We start from the raw sequence: 15278 nt of genomic DNA on the forward strand, positions 1-15278 counted from the left end.
TTTTAAAAACTCAGCAAAAAATAACTAAATTGGATCGAAAATCAAGTACAGTCTCGCTCAAAATGAATGACACCCCTAAAACCGTAGCTACACATCTTTTCGTTACTAGCTAGACAGGTTATAAACTAACCTGTTTGTTGAAATTTAAGATTTTTGAAAAAAAAATTTGTCGCACTTTTGCTATCCGGCCTACTTGGTAGGGGTGTCATTCTTTTTGATCGTGACTGTACCTTACCTGATTTTGCCTTTTTTGTCTTTTTAGCACATTTTTAGCAAAAACACAGTTGTTTGGCCAAATTTCTCAAAAAATTATTAACCAAAAACTTTAAAAATTTCTCGAAAATGGTGTATCAAAAATAAGATAATAATAAAGATATTATTTTGGCATAGTTTCCGTCCAGAAACACAATCATTTCGTAGAATTTCTATAATAATAAACTGAAAAATGCCAGTTAAAACACTTAAACAGCATTTGACGTAAAAGCAAATTTTTTCGTCAGATTTTCCTAAACCGTAAAACTAGTAATATAAAATGATTAAAAAAAACCCTCATATGGTGATAAAAAAGGTTCAGTTAAACAAAAAATAACTTTTTTGAAGCAACTTTTTTTTAATATATTTTTTAATTTGTTTTTCTTAGCAACGGTATCGATTGTTGCTCCTTTGTTTCCTAGGATCCAATTTAATTTATTGTCGAATTTACAAGTTTTTTAAAAGTTTTGCACATCATCAGACACTAATTGTTGATTTTTTTCAACAGGTATTTGTTTAGTGTTACAAAAGCTGTCGTTTTTGCTAACTAAAGTCAAAAAACGCTCAAAATTCAACTTTTAATTCAGTTTGATTTTTCGATTTGAAAAAAGTAATAGAAGTAAACTTAAAGTTTACTATCAAATTGCTCTTCTTATACAATGTGTTTTTAAATGATCCTCATCTAGTTAACTTTGGAATTGGTTTACATGTAAAAAGTTGTGCCGCTCTGCTCAAATGAATTCTCTGTCAATAAATGTCAAAACTGTACAAATTGTCAATTAATTAATTTTAAAAATTTCGTTAAAATTTAACTAAATTGTTACACTGTGCAAGAATTGGAGACAAAATCAATAAAAAATGGTAATAACTAATATTCGGTGTCTAAATGCCTGTCATTAATTATATAAAGCGGCATTTCTGATTTTACACAGACGACTAGATCAGTAGATCATTTAAAAACACATTGTATTATAACTAAACCAAAAAATATTTTTTAAAATTATTCCTTGTTTGTAAGTGCCGATGGTTCGACAGACCGCGCAAACACCCCTAAAATAAATAATCATTTTTGCGTTATTGCCGGTGACACGCGCCCACGCCCCAAGAACGTCCAAACCACTTGTCGTTCCCTATTTAAGAAAATCGCCCCGATCCAGCCTTGTATTCAGCCCTCGCAATGAGATGCGAAACGTTCGTTGCGATCCTGGTCGCCCTAGGGGTGGTCCAGAGCTACCCCTACGACTACAAGTACCTGGATCGAGACGTGAGCTATCCCTAACCCGTTCCCAACCCTAACTTTTGACAGTATGCCAGTCCAGGCGCCCACCAACTCGCCAGCTGGATCGCCTCCCAGCTGCGCTCCAAGGACTACATCCAGCCCCAGGAGGGCCCCATCCTGCCCTACAGACTGCCGGTGCAAGGGAAGAGGAACTCGGAGGTTAGCAACGCGATCATCGGCTCCGAAGAGACGCAGAAGATGTACCGAGACGGCCGGAAATAAATCGTCAATAATGCGACTGTGACATGTATTACGTCTATTACCTACTCGTATTTGTGGAATGCTCGAAAGGATATTAAATCAATTGATTCAACAACATTGCGTTTTATTCATTTATTTCAAACAACAACGATATAAAAATTGGTTATCACAAATAAATCACCTAAAAGACGGTTATTTCCTCGCGTTTTGTGTCGACGAGATCATCGTCCAAACTTAACAAAAACATGAAAGTTAGGTAAAGGGCGGGGGCGCTTAATAAGTGCCAAACGTCGTGTTTGTCGTAGAAACTCATCACGATGCACTCTTGGTTCCACTGGCGCGATTCGGCAGGAGTTACCTGAAAATTATTAGTATTTTTTTAATTATTTAATAGTTAATGGAAAAATTACAGTCCAAAGTGTTGCATTGTCTAAAAAGTAGACAGTGGCTGTGGCCCAAGCTGCGATTGCCAAAAGTCCGTAAATTATGGCCTCAAAACAGATCCTTTCGCCATTGACTAGCTGGAAATTAGCACTAGAGTTAAAAATCACAAAATATGTGATTGTGGACGAATTATTATGCAGCATACAAGATAACTTTAAAAGTATATTTTATTTTAAATGAAACACCCTATATTTTGGAAGTAGCTTATTTTAATACCTATGTTCTTAAATAAGATTGTTCGATTTTGTTTAATTTTTAAATAACTTGATTTTTTTGACGAAAACATTAAAAAAAATAATACAACAAAGCCAAGACTAATAATAAAATTAATATTAAGTCAGCCTAAAAAAATAAAGAATGGACTTTAGCAGTGCTCTAATATTTTTTTGGAGATATGCAGTCGAATTCAAAAAATAAAGACGTTTCAAGAAGTTAAGTATGTTAAAAAATTATTGTTAATTTAATTTAATATTTAATTAACTTATTTTTAATATTTGCTTCTAAAAGTCTTTATTTTCTAAAAACATTAAAAAATTATGTTTATTACTAAATATTATGCACCGATTTCCGTCGTCAAAATAAAAAAAAATTGCTTTATTCTGTCTTTATTTTTCTAAAAAAAAGTTTATTACTAATTATTATGCACCAGTTTATACAAAATCACTTAATTTTTGACAATTCCTTGCTTAAAAATTTGAAACCTCAATATGTAAAAGCTGAAATCGCCTTATTTTGTTCGAAACCGGCGACTTATGCTTCAGTATAGAATAAAACACTTGATTTCGGACGATACCTGACTTAAAAATGAAAAAAATTTGATTAGGAATAGCTGAAATAATTTTATTCGGACTGAAAACGACGACTTATGTTTAAATATAGGTGAAAACGCTTGATTTTGGACAAATTTTTGCTTAAAAATAAGAAAAATCGCCACAAAAAGATTGAAATCGGCTTACTCTGTTCCAAAAAAGGCGATTTATGCGCAAGTTTATGTGCAAACACTTTATTTTGGACAATTTCTTGCTTAAAAACGAAAAAATTCTATATGTAAAAACTGAAATCAGCTTATTTTGTTTGCAAACAGCGATTTATGCTTCAGTGTAAATGAAAAAACTCGATGACTGAAATAGTTTTATTTGGGCTGAAAATAACGATTTATGCTTGAAGACAATTCATTTCGGACAAATCTTTGCTTAAAAACAAGAAAAATTGCCATAGAAAGATTGAAATCGCCTTATTCTGTTCAAAAACGGCGATTTTTGCACAAGTTAAATGAAAACACTTGATTTCAGTCAATTATTTCTTATTCAAAAACGAAAAAACTGGCTCAAGACGACGACTTATGCACTAGTTTAGGTGAAAATATATAACTTTGGACAATTTCTCACTTAAAAATAAAAAAACTTGATGTGGAAGAGTTGAAAAATGAAACAAATCGCTTTAGAAATGTTAAGATGTACAAATATCCGTTTTCTTCATTTCTTTATTTTTTACGTTCTTTTGCAATACGTGTTAAACAATTAGTACGTCCAGGTTTAAGTTTGAATTTTCCTGTTAGTGGTGAAAACCTTATTTTCTAGTATTTTTAATTTTCGTAAAGACTGTGTTTTTTCATAAAAATTCTTTCTAAATTATTTCGAAAATTATAAGTAGAATCGACCAATAAAAGATTAGAACAAAATCATCAGTAATAAAAACAATGTCCTTAAATACGTAACAATAAAATACTAATAAAAGTTTGTATTGTAATTCATTTTTTAACCACTTTAATTCACTGTTTTATGTAATATTTTACGTAAAGAACCACAAAAAAAATATCCTAAACTAAAATGCATTATTTTCAGTAGAAAAAATAAGTTAAATAATTTAACTTAGAGAAAACTAAGACACATAATTAATTACAGTGAAACCTCCTAATAACGGATACCTCCTTACAACGGACATTTGTGTAGGAACGCAACAAATGTCCACCTCCCATTAGTGGACACCTCCCTACAACGGACAATAAAAAATTCCCCATCGGTGTCCGTTGTTGAGAGGTTTTACTGTACTAAAGATGAGCTGATGTTAAAAGATATTTTATTCATATTCACAATTTTTTTTGGTAATAAAATCTATGTAGCTTCGTTTTTTCAATCAAGTAAGTTATTTTTTATTCACAAATGGACATTCATTTTTTTTCAATCAGTTTTTAACTGTTTTTGCATCTTCTAGTGAGATTTCAAAGAACTTTCAAAGTTTTTGCTTAGTCTACAAATTATATTTAAAGCTTAGTATCCCGATTTTTCCAAAAATGGACCTTTTCTCCATGTCTTCGTTTATCAATTTTGTATAAAATTTTTTAAAGTTTTTTTTACCAACTCGCCATATATCTTACTCCTTCAACGCACCTTCATTCCTGTGTAAAAAACCGCATACAGCACCGAATTCCCCATCAGCAACCCTAGAAGAAACGTCCCAAAATCGGTAACCCCGGTATTGTAGAGACAAAGCCCAGTAATCAACATCGCATAATTGATTATATTCGCAATCACAAGAAGGGCAAAACGGCCTAAAACCCAAATTTAAACATTCATGTGACTCGAAACCGGGACCAACTTTTCCGAATCGGAGCAATCGCTTCAACTTTATTACTACTTTTGAGACTTTGCTTCAGTTGTTTAAAACCATCAAACACAAAACTGATAAAGTAGATTTTGAAGGAAATATAGGCACACAAGAGCGAATAAATCACAACAAAAACAATCCACACTGTTAGACTGCCGTTCAGGATCCCGATCATTGCTAAAATAAAAAATCACAAAGTAGCACACTTGTACAGTCACGGCCAAAAAGAATGAAAGAAGCGGACATTCTTTTTGGTTGTTACTGTACAAACTTGCCCAAAAAAATGGCCATTCCGAGCACCGTGAAGGTGGCGTAGGCCGTGGCGTTGACGTCTGGGTGCCTATTTTGGTACAATTTAATCATGCAAAGTACCGCCATCACGTACATAAAGCTGGTATCTTAAACAACAATAAGTAAAAAAACCACCAAAAGTGACTTGGTACCAAATTGATAGTTGGACTGGCTGGGGCATATGTGGTAGCAGGCCGACAAAATGCCCTCAATGATCAGGGCAATCCCCATGGCGTAATAAACCCCATAGTGGACCGGAATCCCAGTCTAGAATTTTTCCAAGTATTGTTTGAACAAAACTTAAGACTCATTACCGAACTGTTGGGGATTTTGGTCTGCCGATGGAGTACCACCCCTAGGAACAAAATCCCAACTATGATATACCCCACGTTTGAGAAAATGTGGTTGAAATCACTCAAGCCAAAGGCCGGATTGGCACACAAAAAATTATAGTAGCACATGTCCTGGTCGCCAGTCCTGTTAACCACCCGCTGGTACGTGATGACGAGTTGCACCACCGGGATGCTGTAAAAAATCGCGATGCTCAGAATGTGCCACAGGTAGTTGTAGGAGCGCCGTTTGTCCTTCTCTGGGGCGCGGGCCAGGAGGTTGACCGTCAGTGCTTGCCGTGACAGCAGCTCGTGCTTGAGTTCGCGCGTGATTGGGGGCTCCGGGGGCTCCTTCCAGTCGGCGTCGAGCTCGTCGCCGCTCGGCCGGAACTTGGAGATGGTGCCCCATCTCGTGAAGGCAAAAATCATGATGGTGCTCACTATGCAGAAGGATAGGAGCGCTCCAAGAGTGGCCAAGGAGGCGATCTCGTACTCTTTGCCATTTATGCCCTTGTTGATGGTGAAGGTGATGGTGGAAGTACGATTGGCGAGGATCAGGTGCTGTTTGCGGTGCTCAACGAGGAGGACTGAGTGTTTCTGGCTGCATTGGTAGTTGTCGGCTTTCGCCACGAAGACCAGGAAGAAGCCGTCGGGGAATTCGCGTTGCTGTTTGACAATTTTTAAATCATTAAAAACTATAAACTTCTGCACTAAATCGTGCTAAGAAAGAAATTTTGTAATTTTTTTAGGTAAGAAACTCAAAAAAGTGTTTCAAAAAGTTGGAATTCCGTTTTGACTAAATTTTGTCAATTTCCAGCTTAAAAACAACGAAATAGAGCAAAAGCGAAAATGTAACACAATACTTTCATTTTATTTTTGTGATTTTGAGAAGTTTTTACAAAATATAAATGAGTTTTAGATTCATTTTCGATTGAATTTGTTAATTTTTCAGAAACTTTTAGCAAATTTTTTGAAAGGAAAACAAAAAAAGCAAAAATTAGAATTCATTTCGGCCTAATTTTGTTAATTCTTCAATTTGGTTTGAACAAAATTTAGCAATATTTTTGTTACTGGCTGGAAAAAAGGCATTTTCGACATAATCTGGTGATTTTTCAGTTTGCTTCAGCGACATCGCTAAACTTAGAGTTTTAGCTCAAAAGAGAACAGGTTTTTTGATTTAATTTTGAGTTTTTTCGGCTTATTTTACCGAAATTCTGTTTTAAAATGAGCTAAATCGGGAAAAAATTGATCAATTTTCATTTAATTTGCGTTTTTTGTGTGTGTGTGTATACTTGCAAAAAATTAGTTTCGACTTAAGAAGATTTTTGATGCAATTCTGTAATTTTTCATTTAATATAGGAAACAAAAATAACGCCTATTTTAGTATAATTAAGTGACTTTTAACAAAATTTTGCGAAATATACCCATTTCGAGTTCAAAAATCTGCTCAAATAAAAAGAAAAAATAAGCTAATTTTTAATTTAAATAACAAAAACATCACCCATTTTAGTATAATTATGCAACTTATTACAGAATTTTGCGAAATACACACATTTCTAGCTCAAAAACGTGCTCAAAAAAAGTAAAGATAAGCTAATTTTCAATTTAAATTGGTGATTTTAAACTAAAACTTGCCAAAAATATAAAATACTGAACGTTGTTTTTGATTAAGAACGTTTCAAAAAGTCATATCATTTTTTTTATTAAAACGAATTTATTGTCTTAAAGAAGCCTAAAAAAAGGTGTCGAAACGTAGACAATAAATCTCTGCATTTTCGAATAATTAATTACATCTTAATCGAAATAAAAACAGACGAACGGCGAAATTAAAAATTTACGTACTTTTAATTGCGTCTACTTGACCAAAAATTAATTAATTTCAAATTAGGAAAAAAAATCTACGTTACGCACTTGTATTTCCTGTCATAAATTATTGTCTCTTTAGTATATTTGTTGGATGGCAAAGTAATAATTGTTGATTTTTAGTTGTTTTTTTTTACTTATTTCTTCAACCTTATTGTAATAATTTTTTTTTAGATATTACTATTACTATTATTATTATTACTAAACATGTATAAGTATATTATTTTCCATTTATTCTTATTTTTTTTTAGTATTTTCTTCTTTGCATGTATTCTTTTTTTAGGTATTTTGGATTTATGGTTTATTTTGTTTTGTTCTTGACACGAAGTTAAATAGAGTGGTGTTAGCTAAACTTCGCCTTCTCTGTTTAATCCATTTATTGTTGTTATTTTTATTATATTTTTAGCTTTAAGGCGTCGAAAAAGGCAGAAACTTTTGACAAAAATTTCCACCTTTCTTTAGTTCATTGCTACTAAAAAAACTTAGTTTGCCAAAAAACCCGCTCAAAAATTCGAAAAACGCAGAATTCACACAATTTTCGGTCTAGATTGGTAAAATTTCGGTTTGTTTTTTACAAAATTTCCTTAGATAATTACTGCAGATTGTGTAAAAACTTTCAGGAAAGGGAAAAGAAAGGTTTTATTCAATTAAATTTACTGCTTTTTTATTCTATCTCTCACAAGAAATTGAAAATATAAAAATAACACATTTTTCGACCAGAGTTCATAGTTTAAAATGAATGAAACAAATCAAATGAAGCTTTGGCATTTTTGAAATAAAGTTCAATCGCAATAGGTTAATGTGTTAGCAAAATTATTCAAAAAGGTTTGTTATGACCATGTGCTTAATCGCCTAAATCCTCAAAAAACACCAAAAATATTACAATTCTCGGTCTATTTTGCTGATTTTACGGCTTTCTCGTAACCAAGATTTAACAAAATTTGGCAAAATAATTGGACTTCTGGCTGGATAATGTTTTAAAAAACAAGAATAATCTACTAATTTTTTGACTTCCATAGCAAAATTTCGCAAAAAACTGCATAATCTTGTGATTTTTCAGCTAGGAGGCTTAAAACATTAAGGGCATTAAGTTTTTTTTATTATTTCTTCAACCTTATTATAATTATTTTTTTAGATATTACTTAAAGCTCGTATAAGTATATTATTTTCTATTTACTTTTTTTTTTTAGTATTTATTGTTTTGCATGTATTCTTTTTTTTAGTTATTTTGGATTTTGTTTTGTTTTGTTTTGTTCTTGAGAGGAAGTTAAGTAGAGTGGCGTTAGCTAAGTTTCGCCTTCTCTGATTAACTTATTTATTGTTGTTATTTTTATTATATTTTTAGCTCTTAAGCGTCGAAAAATGCAGAAATAACACAACTTTTGACAAAAATTTCCACCTTTTTTTAGCTAATTGTTACTAAAAAAACTTAGTTTGCCAAAAAACCCGCTCAAAAATTCGAAAAACGCAGAATTCACACAATTTTCGGTCTAGATTGGTAAAATTTCGGTTTGTTTTTTACAAAATTTCCTTAGATAATTACTGCAGATTGTGTAAAAACTTTCAGGAAAGAAAGGGAAAAGAAAGGTTTTATTCAATTAAATTTACTGCTTTTTTATTCTATCTCTTACAAGAAATTGAAAATATAAAAATAACACATTTTTCGACCAGAGTTCATAGTTTAAAATGAATGAAACAAATCTAATGAAGCTTTGGCATTTTTAAAATTAAGTTCAATCGCAATAGGTTAATGTGTTAGCAAAATTATTCAAAAAGGTTTGTTATGACCATGTGCTTAATCGCCTAAATCCTCAAAAAACACCAAAAATATTACAATTCTCGGTCTATTTAGCTGATTTTACGGCTTTCTCGTAACCAAGGTTTAACAAAATTTGGCAAAATAATTGGACTTCTGGCTGGATAATGTTTTAAAAAACAAGAATAATCTACTAATTTTTTGACTTCCATAGCAAAATTTCGCAAAAAACTGCATAATCTTGTGATTTTTCAGCTAGGAGGCTTAAAACATTAAGGGCATTAAGTTTTTTTTATTAATTTTTTATGCAATTTTGCACAAAAACGAACTAAATCGATTAAAATGGCACCAATTTTGGGTTATTTTTGTGCAATTAAAACTCAAAAATGAAGTACTTTCCAGTGTTTTTTTGGATAGATTTTTGGTACCGTCCCAAATTTTTCGACTTTGAGAAAACGTGTTGTGTTCTTGGGTACTTTGAAGGTACTGTCCAAAAAATGCCCAAGAAGGGACAGTACTTACTCTGATTGTCATTCCTCCTTTCCGATTGATCGTCTGGTACTTCCCCTCGTACGTAATATCCTTATCCAAGTCCAAGACCGGGCACTGAAACCCACCTTTAATCCCCTATACCACACCTCAACCCCTTACAAAGCTATCCTGGATGGAAACCGTCAAACAAACATCATCATCCGAGTTGATTTCAATCATCGCACTTGTGTTCTTCTTATCATGGAACTTGTAGTAGTAGTACTTTGACTCGCTCGGCGACACGGACACCTCATACGGCCGTCCCTCCTGCAAATAAAAGTCCCGCTCCTCCTCCACCATCACCGAAATGTCCACATTAACCAGCGACGAAGTCGAGAGTGCGATGATGAAATTCTGGGACAGCTGGATGGGCAAGATCCTGGAAGTGGCCTTGGCTTTGGCAATCCTGGGCATGTCGTTGTGGCAGAGCGTCCGCGAGGTGTTGTGAAAGTGCACCACTCCCTCCTTCATGGTGGTGTCCACCACGAAGGGCACCTGCCAGGAGATCACCTCGCGCTCCTGGCGCACCACCACCAGGACCGGGCTCGCCAGCTTGGCGCCGCTGCTCCAGGCCTTCACCCGGTACGGGTAGATGGAGTCCGAGGTGGGGAAGACCAGCACGTGCTCGGTGGTTTGGTTGAAGAGGAACGGCATCACTTGGGAGTAGTTGCCCTGGTGCTGCTCGATGTTGAGGGAGGCGATGTGGGCGCAGCCCGCGAGGGGGACCAGCAGGAGCAGGCCGGCGGCGGCGATCATGGCGCGAGGCTCGAACTGAACTGATAATGAGTTATCATCGGAGCGAAATCACCGCTTCCTGGAGGATCGATAGTGTTATCTGGGCAAGGGTGCGGTTCAAGGTCGGCATTGGACCCGAGAGGTGCATGGGACGCGACTGAGAGACACGTTTGTGTTTCCATTATTGATGGGAGGAAGGAATTAATAATTGATTGATCGAATATCGATCACGGTTTCAAGGATAATTACTTTCGCTTGGGGTGGAAGGGTGTTAATAATTGAGACAGTCTTGGCACGTTTTGTAGGTTTCTAAGTAAATATAGATTTGCACTTGTTTGCGGAAAGATTGTGTTATCTGCTTGAGTACTCACTTTCGGAATTAGCGATTCGGGGGAAAAAGGAAGCGGTGGTTTCGATGAAATTTCTGTTTCCGTTTTGGTGCAATAAAAAATGATACAAAACTGGTACAAATGCAGGTTTTTTATTTTGGAGCCTGAAGGTGGCCACGTGGCCGAAACCTGTAGCACTGTATAAAATTTTGAGAGAATTTTTATCTATTACATAATGTTTTGCTCTCTAAAGTCGTATTCTTTTGGAATTTTTGAATATTCCGCAATAATTTCTTAAAAAATAAGCCAATAAATCACAGAATTAGTCAAAATTGACATCATTTTTGCAAGTTTTGACGATTTAAACTCGTTTTAAGAAATTACGTTCTTCTTCCTGTTTTCATTAAACTAGAACGAAAACATCTCCAAATTTGGTCGAAAATAAACAACAATTTACCTTTTCTAAGCGTTTATTTAGCAAAAACTCAATTATTGTGCAAAATTTCTTAAAAAGTAAGCCAATAAATCACAGATTTTTGTCAAAAATTACAATATTTTTGCAAGTTTTGAGGATTTAAACTTGTTTTAAGCAGAAAAATCACGTTTTTCTTCCTGTCTTTATTAAATCAGAACGAAAAATCACCAATATAAATTTATCTTTTCTAAACGTTTATTCAATTATTGCGCAAAAATTTCTTAAAAAGTAAGCTAAATCACAGAATTAGTCAAAAATGAGAATTTTTTTGGCAAGTTCTGAAGATTTAAACACATTTTTAGATAAAATTTCAGTGTTTTTTCCAGTTTTTATTAAACTAGAACGAAAAAATTACTAAATTTGACCGAAAATGATCAAAAATTTATTTCTTCTAAGCGTTTATTTAGCAAAAACTCAATTATTGCGCCCAATTTCTTAAAAAGTATGCCAATGAATCACAGAATTATGTTAAAAATGGTCATTTTCAACCAAATTTGGTGATTTTTTCGTTTTAGTTGAATAAAAACACAAAAAAACTTCATTTTTGATCTAAAAACGTAAAAATAGAAATAGAAATAGGAATGAAAATAAAGAGAGAAAGAGAAAAAGAAATAGAAAGAGAAAGAAAAAGAAAAATAGAAAAAGAAAGAGAAAGTATAAAAGAAAGAGAAAGAGAAGGAGGAGAAGGAGAAGGAGAAGGAGAAGGAAAATGAGAAAAAGAAAGAGAAAGTGAAAAAGAAAGCGAAAGAGAAAAAAAATAGAAATAGATATACTTTTAAATTCTCAAAAAAAACTGTTATGCAGAAGACCAGCAACCAATAACCTTTTTATTATGCTTGTTTTATGGCAATATTTTACACTTTGTGTTATTGTTAGTAAATTATTAAAAGTAATATTATTGTCCTGGTTTTTGATCTTGTTGACGTTGGTCACCTTAGGTTACACTCATATTCTCACGTTAAGCTTCCTTTAAAATTAAGATTTTTTATAGATTTTTGATGCTTCACCTACAATTTTTTTTATAAAATAATACGTTTGTATCTAAAAAAAGTTATTCGTTGAAGTTGGAGAAGCTTGGCTATCAGTTTTCAGTAATTTATTTGAAACTGAGTAAATTCTAAGTTTTTCTTCAGCGTTAGTTCCACAAAATCCCTCATCAACTCACTTTCTGTTTCATTCATGATTATTTTGTATTTTCATCATTTTGTGCAAACATTGGAGAATGTTTTAAGCACCTGCTTTTACATTTTTGTATTCACTTTTTTGTCCTCCGTAGGGAATTGCTCTTGTTTTTATGTTTTCATTCTCAAATGGCATGTTTTTCAAATTAATTAGCTAGTGCCTCTATTAAAACTTTGACTCTTCAAAAATACATAGTTACTGTGCTGTTAGAAAATTCAACAATAAAAAAATCGTAACAATAATTTAAACATAATAAAAAAACACCTGTCATTAATTTAATATCAATAAAATTAAAAAATATCAAGATATAATTAATCGAAATTTTATTATTTTTATTGTGGTTAAAAAAAAACAAAAAACTTACGTTAATTTTTACTTAATTAGGATCTATACTAATAATTATTTCTTGTGGCCAGTGACATTGTTTGCGGAATTTTTGCACAATAGAACATTTTTTAGGATCACTTCAACTCAATTAATTAGTTAATTAATTTATTTAAATTACAAGAATTCAGAGAAATTTTTATTATTATTATTATTATTATTATTATTATTATTATTATTATTATTATTATTATTATTATTATTATTATTATTATTATTATTATTATTATTATTATTATTATTATTATTATTATTATTATTATTATTATTATTATTATTATTATTATTATTATTATTATTATTATTATTATTATTATTATTATTATTATTATTATAGTCAGAGTAACAGAGTAAAAGTGAGTTTGGCTCAGCCTTACTAGGTTCAGCTCCGCCAGATTAAATATCACTTTTACACGTAACAACAAAATCGACCAAAAATATGATTTGATCCTTGCTTTGAATAAAAACGAAATTTCTAGGAATCGTCTAAAAGAGTCGATGAGCCATTAAACGTTGACAGAACCTAATCAGAATCATCTGTATCAAAAATCAGAAAGTGAAAAAACTAGTTTAGGAATTCATAATAAGAGCCAAATGTTAGCTCAACTAAATGTGGAATCACACGCTTTTAACCTTTGAGAGCCCCTCAAAAAACTCATTATCCCAGCAAAACATCCGTAAAATTTGGAAATCATGTAAGGTCGCGCCCTTTCCGCGTCAACTCCAGAAAGTAATTTTTGCCCGAAAATTCTCCGCCAGGTTATTGAATCTAACTGTAATCACCCATTATCAACTAAAACTCGTTTCGCCTTGATTAATCGGAGGTTGGTAGCCTTAGACACACGTTCCCTCTATCAGAATTTGTAAATGGGTGCGTCGGAAGATTTGTCGCAGACAATCAAACTCTCATTAACGAAGGTCGAGGCTTTAACCTCGCAATGGATTAGCGAAAAACCGCAAATTAGCATCGCGGAATTTACGGCTTCATATTATGCGACATCGGATCGCCATTAACCGCTCAATTGTTTCGAATCCTGATGATTTTGCGGAAAAAAACGCGAAACGTGGACGGAATCAGGAATTTTAAACGGAATCGTCTATCGCTTGTCTCAAGGTGGTGGGCTATCGAGTAATTGGTATTTAATGGGCTGGCAACCATCGGTGGTAGACCGCAAAATGACTCACAAAAAATCTCAAATTTATAGCGCAAACACGCCATCACAGGTGCAAAAAATAAGTAAAAAACCTTATTTAGGAGACATTTTTATTGATTCATATTTACAGAAAAAATAAAAAAATCTAATTTAAATATATAATATAAATTCTATTACAAAAACGAACAAACAAAAAAGCTATAAAAAATTATTTATTATTTATTTTTTTATTATTAAATTGTCTGTATAACAACATAACTCATGTTCAAATGCCCAAGATAATAACTAAAAAAATACAAAGATTTTTTACCTACTTTGATACATTTTTTAGTTTTGTGAAGAAATCTTGCCAAATAATTAAGTCAATCTCAAAAACAAATCGATCTACAATTTATCCACGCTTTTTGAGCTCAAGTGTAATAGAAAACTTGAAATTTTCTTAGAAAACAGCGAAATTCCAGATGGTTTGACCGACATTTACAAAATAATCAAACAACAGTTTTTTGCTCAGTTTTAATCGCCTTGTGATAGGTTTGTTTTACAGTTGGGAGTGCAATATCCCTCCCATATCCAATGAGAAACGCTTCAATCGTCTTGCAATTTTTTGTGCACCAGATAAATAAGTAGGAGGTGATTTTTATATTTTTATTGGTCAATTACTCTACGTGGGACAAATAAGATATCAGTAAACCGGTTTTAGGGCCGATTTTTCTCACAGGACGGCTTTCGCCTTAGGTGCGAATAAAATGGTCGATTCTGCTTAGTTTTTGAAAAAAATTTTTTTTTGGCAAAAACACGTTTTTTTTTAATTTATTAAACACAAAATAAGAATCCTAGAAAAGTAGGAATTTTACACAATTAATTAAAATTTACACTATCGCTATAGAAAAATTAATAATTCCAATTATAATAACTAAAATAAATTCATTTCTAAAATCAAAATTAACAATTGGCGTATGCAATTTTGAGACTTCTACGTAAATTATTTTTTAATTTCAAAATCATGGTGTTTTTTTTTATCCAAAAATTTTATAAGACATTTTCTTTTTTAAATTAAAATAATTTAAGAAATAATTAGAGTATGCATATTTCAGAAATTTAAAGTTCAAACACTGACAAAGAGACAAAAAATACTGAAACTGAAATTCTGAAGAACTAGCGACTGAAAAGCTGAGAAACTGAAAAAACTGTAGAACTGGAAAAGAGAAACACTAAGAAAATGAAACATTAGATTCTAAATAAAAAAAACAATACATTAAGAGACTGAAAAGCAAAAACACTTAAAAACTGAAAAACAAAAAAAATAAAAAACAGTAAAAGTAAAATTTTGTAGATCTAGGTGGCTGGAAATGTGATAATTAAAAAACTACGAAACTGCAAAGGAGAAACATTACAATAAACTGAAAAGTTGAGAAAATGAATTATTATGAAATAATAAATAAAAAGCTGATAGCCTCAGAAACAAA

At 32.4% G+C, this 15278-nt stretch overlaps 2 protein-coding genes across 2 annotated transcripts; one reads left to right on the plus strand and one right to left on the minus strand.

Annotated features, from left to right (window-relative positions):
- The first annotated feature begins 1382 nt into the window (after positions 1 to 1382).
- LOC135265377 (uncharacterized) lies at positions 1383 to 1847 on the plus strand. The gene is made up of 2 exons (XM_064354829.1): positions 1383 to 1516; positions 1559 to 1847. Exons 1-2 carry the CDS (start codon positions 1430 to 1432, stop codon positions 1751 to 1753), a joined length of 282 nt encoding a protein of 93 aa, XP_064210899.1. The 5' UTR covers positions 1383 to 1429; the 3' UTR covers positions 1754 to 1847.
- Sira (Sid-1-related A) lies at positions 1840 to 10331 on the minus strand. Its single transcript, NM_001105542.1, is given in 9 exon segments — positions 1840 to 2090; positions 2143 to 2253; positions 4567 to 4727; positions 4775 to 4960; positions 5059 to 5181; positions 5227 to 5341; positions 5389 to 6069; positions 9545 to 9628; positions 9674 to 10331. Coding segments are annotated over 9 exon segments (2274 nt in total). The 5' UTR covers positions 10310 to 10331; the 3' UTR covers positions 1840 to 1913.
- Between the last annotated feature and the right edge of the window lie 4947 nt (positions 10332 to 15278).

The sequence above is a fragment of the Tribolium castaneum genome, chromosome 2 (genome assembly GCF_031307605.1).
Source record: "Tribolium castaneum strain GA2 chromosome 2, icTriCast1.1, whole genome shotgun sequence".
NCBI lineage: Eukaryota > Metazoa > Arthropoda > Insecta > Coleoptera > Tenebrionidae > Tribolium > Tribolium castaneum.

Bases quoted from the DNA above. Each gene is read 5' to 3' on its own strand.
- LOC135265377 (XM_064354829.1), top strand. From the start codon at position 1,430: ATGAGATGCGAAACGTTCGTTGCGATCCTGGTCGCCCTAGGGGTGGTC. The intron at 1,517-1,558 runs GTGAGCTATCCC...AACTTTTGACAG, and splicing joins ACAAGTACCTGGATCGAGAC to TATGCCAGTCCAGGCGCCCA.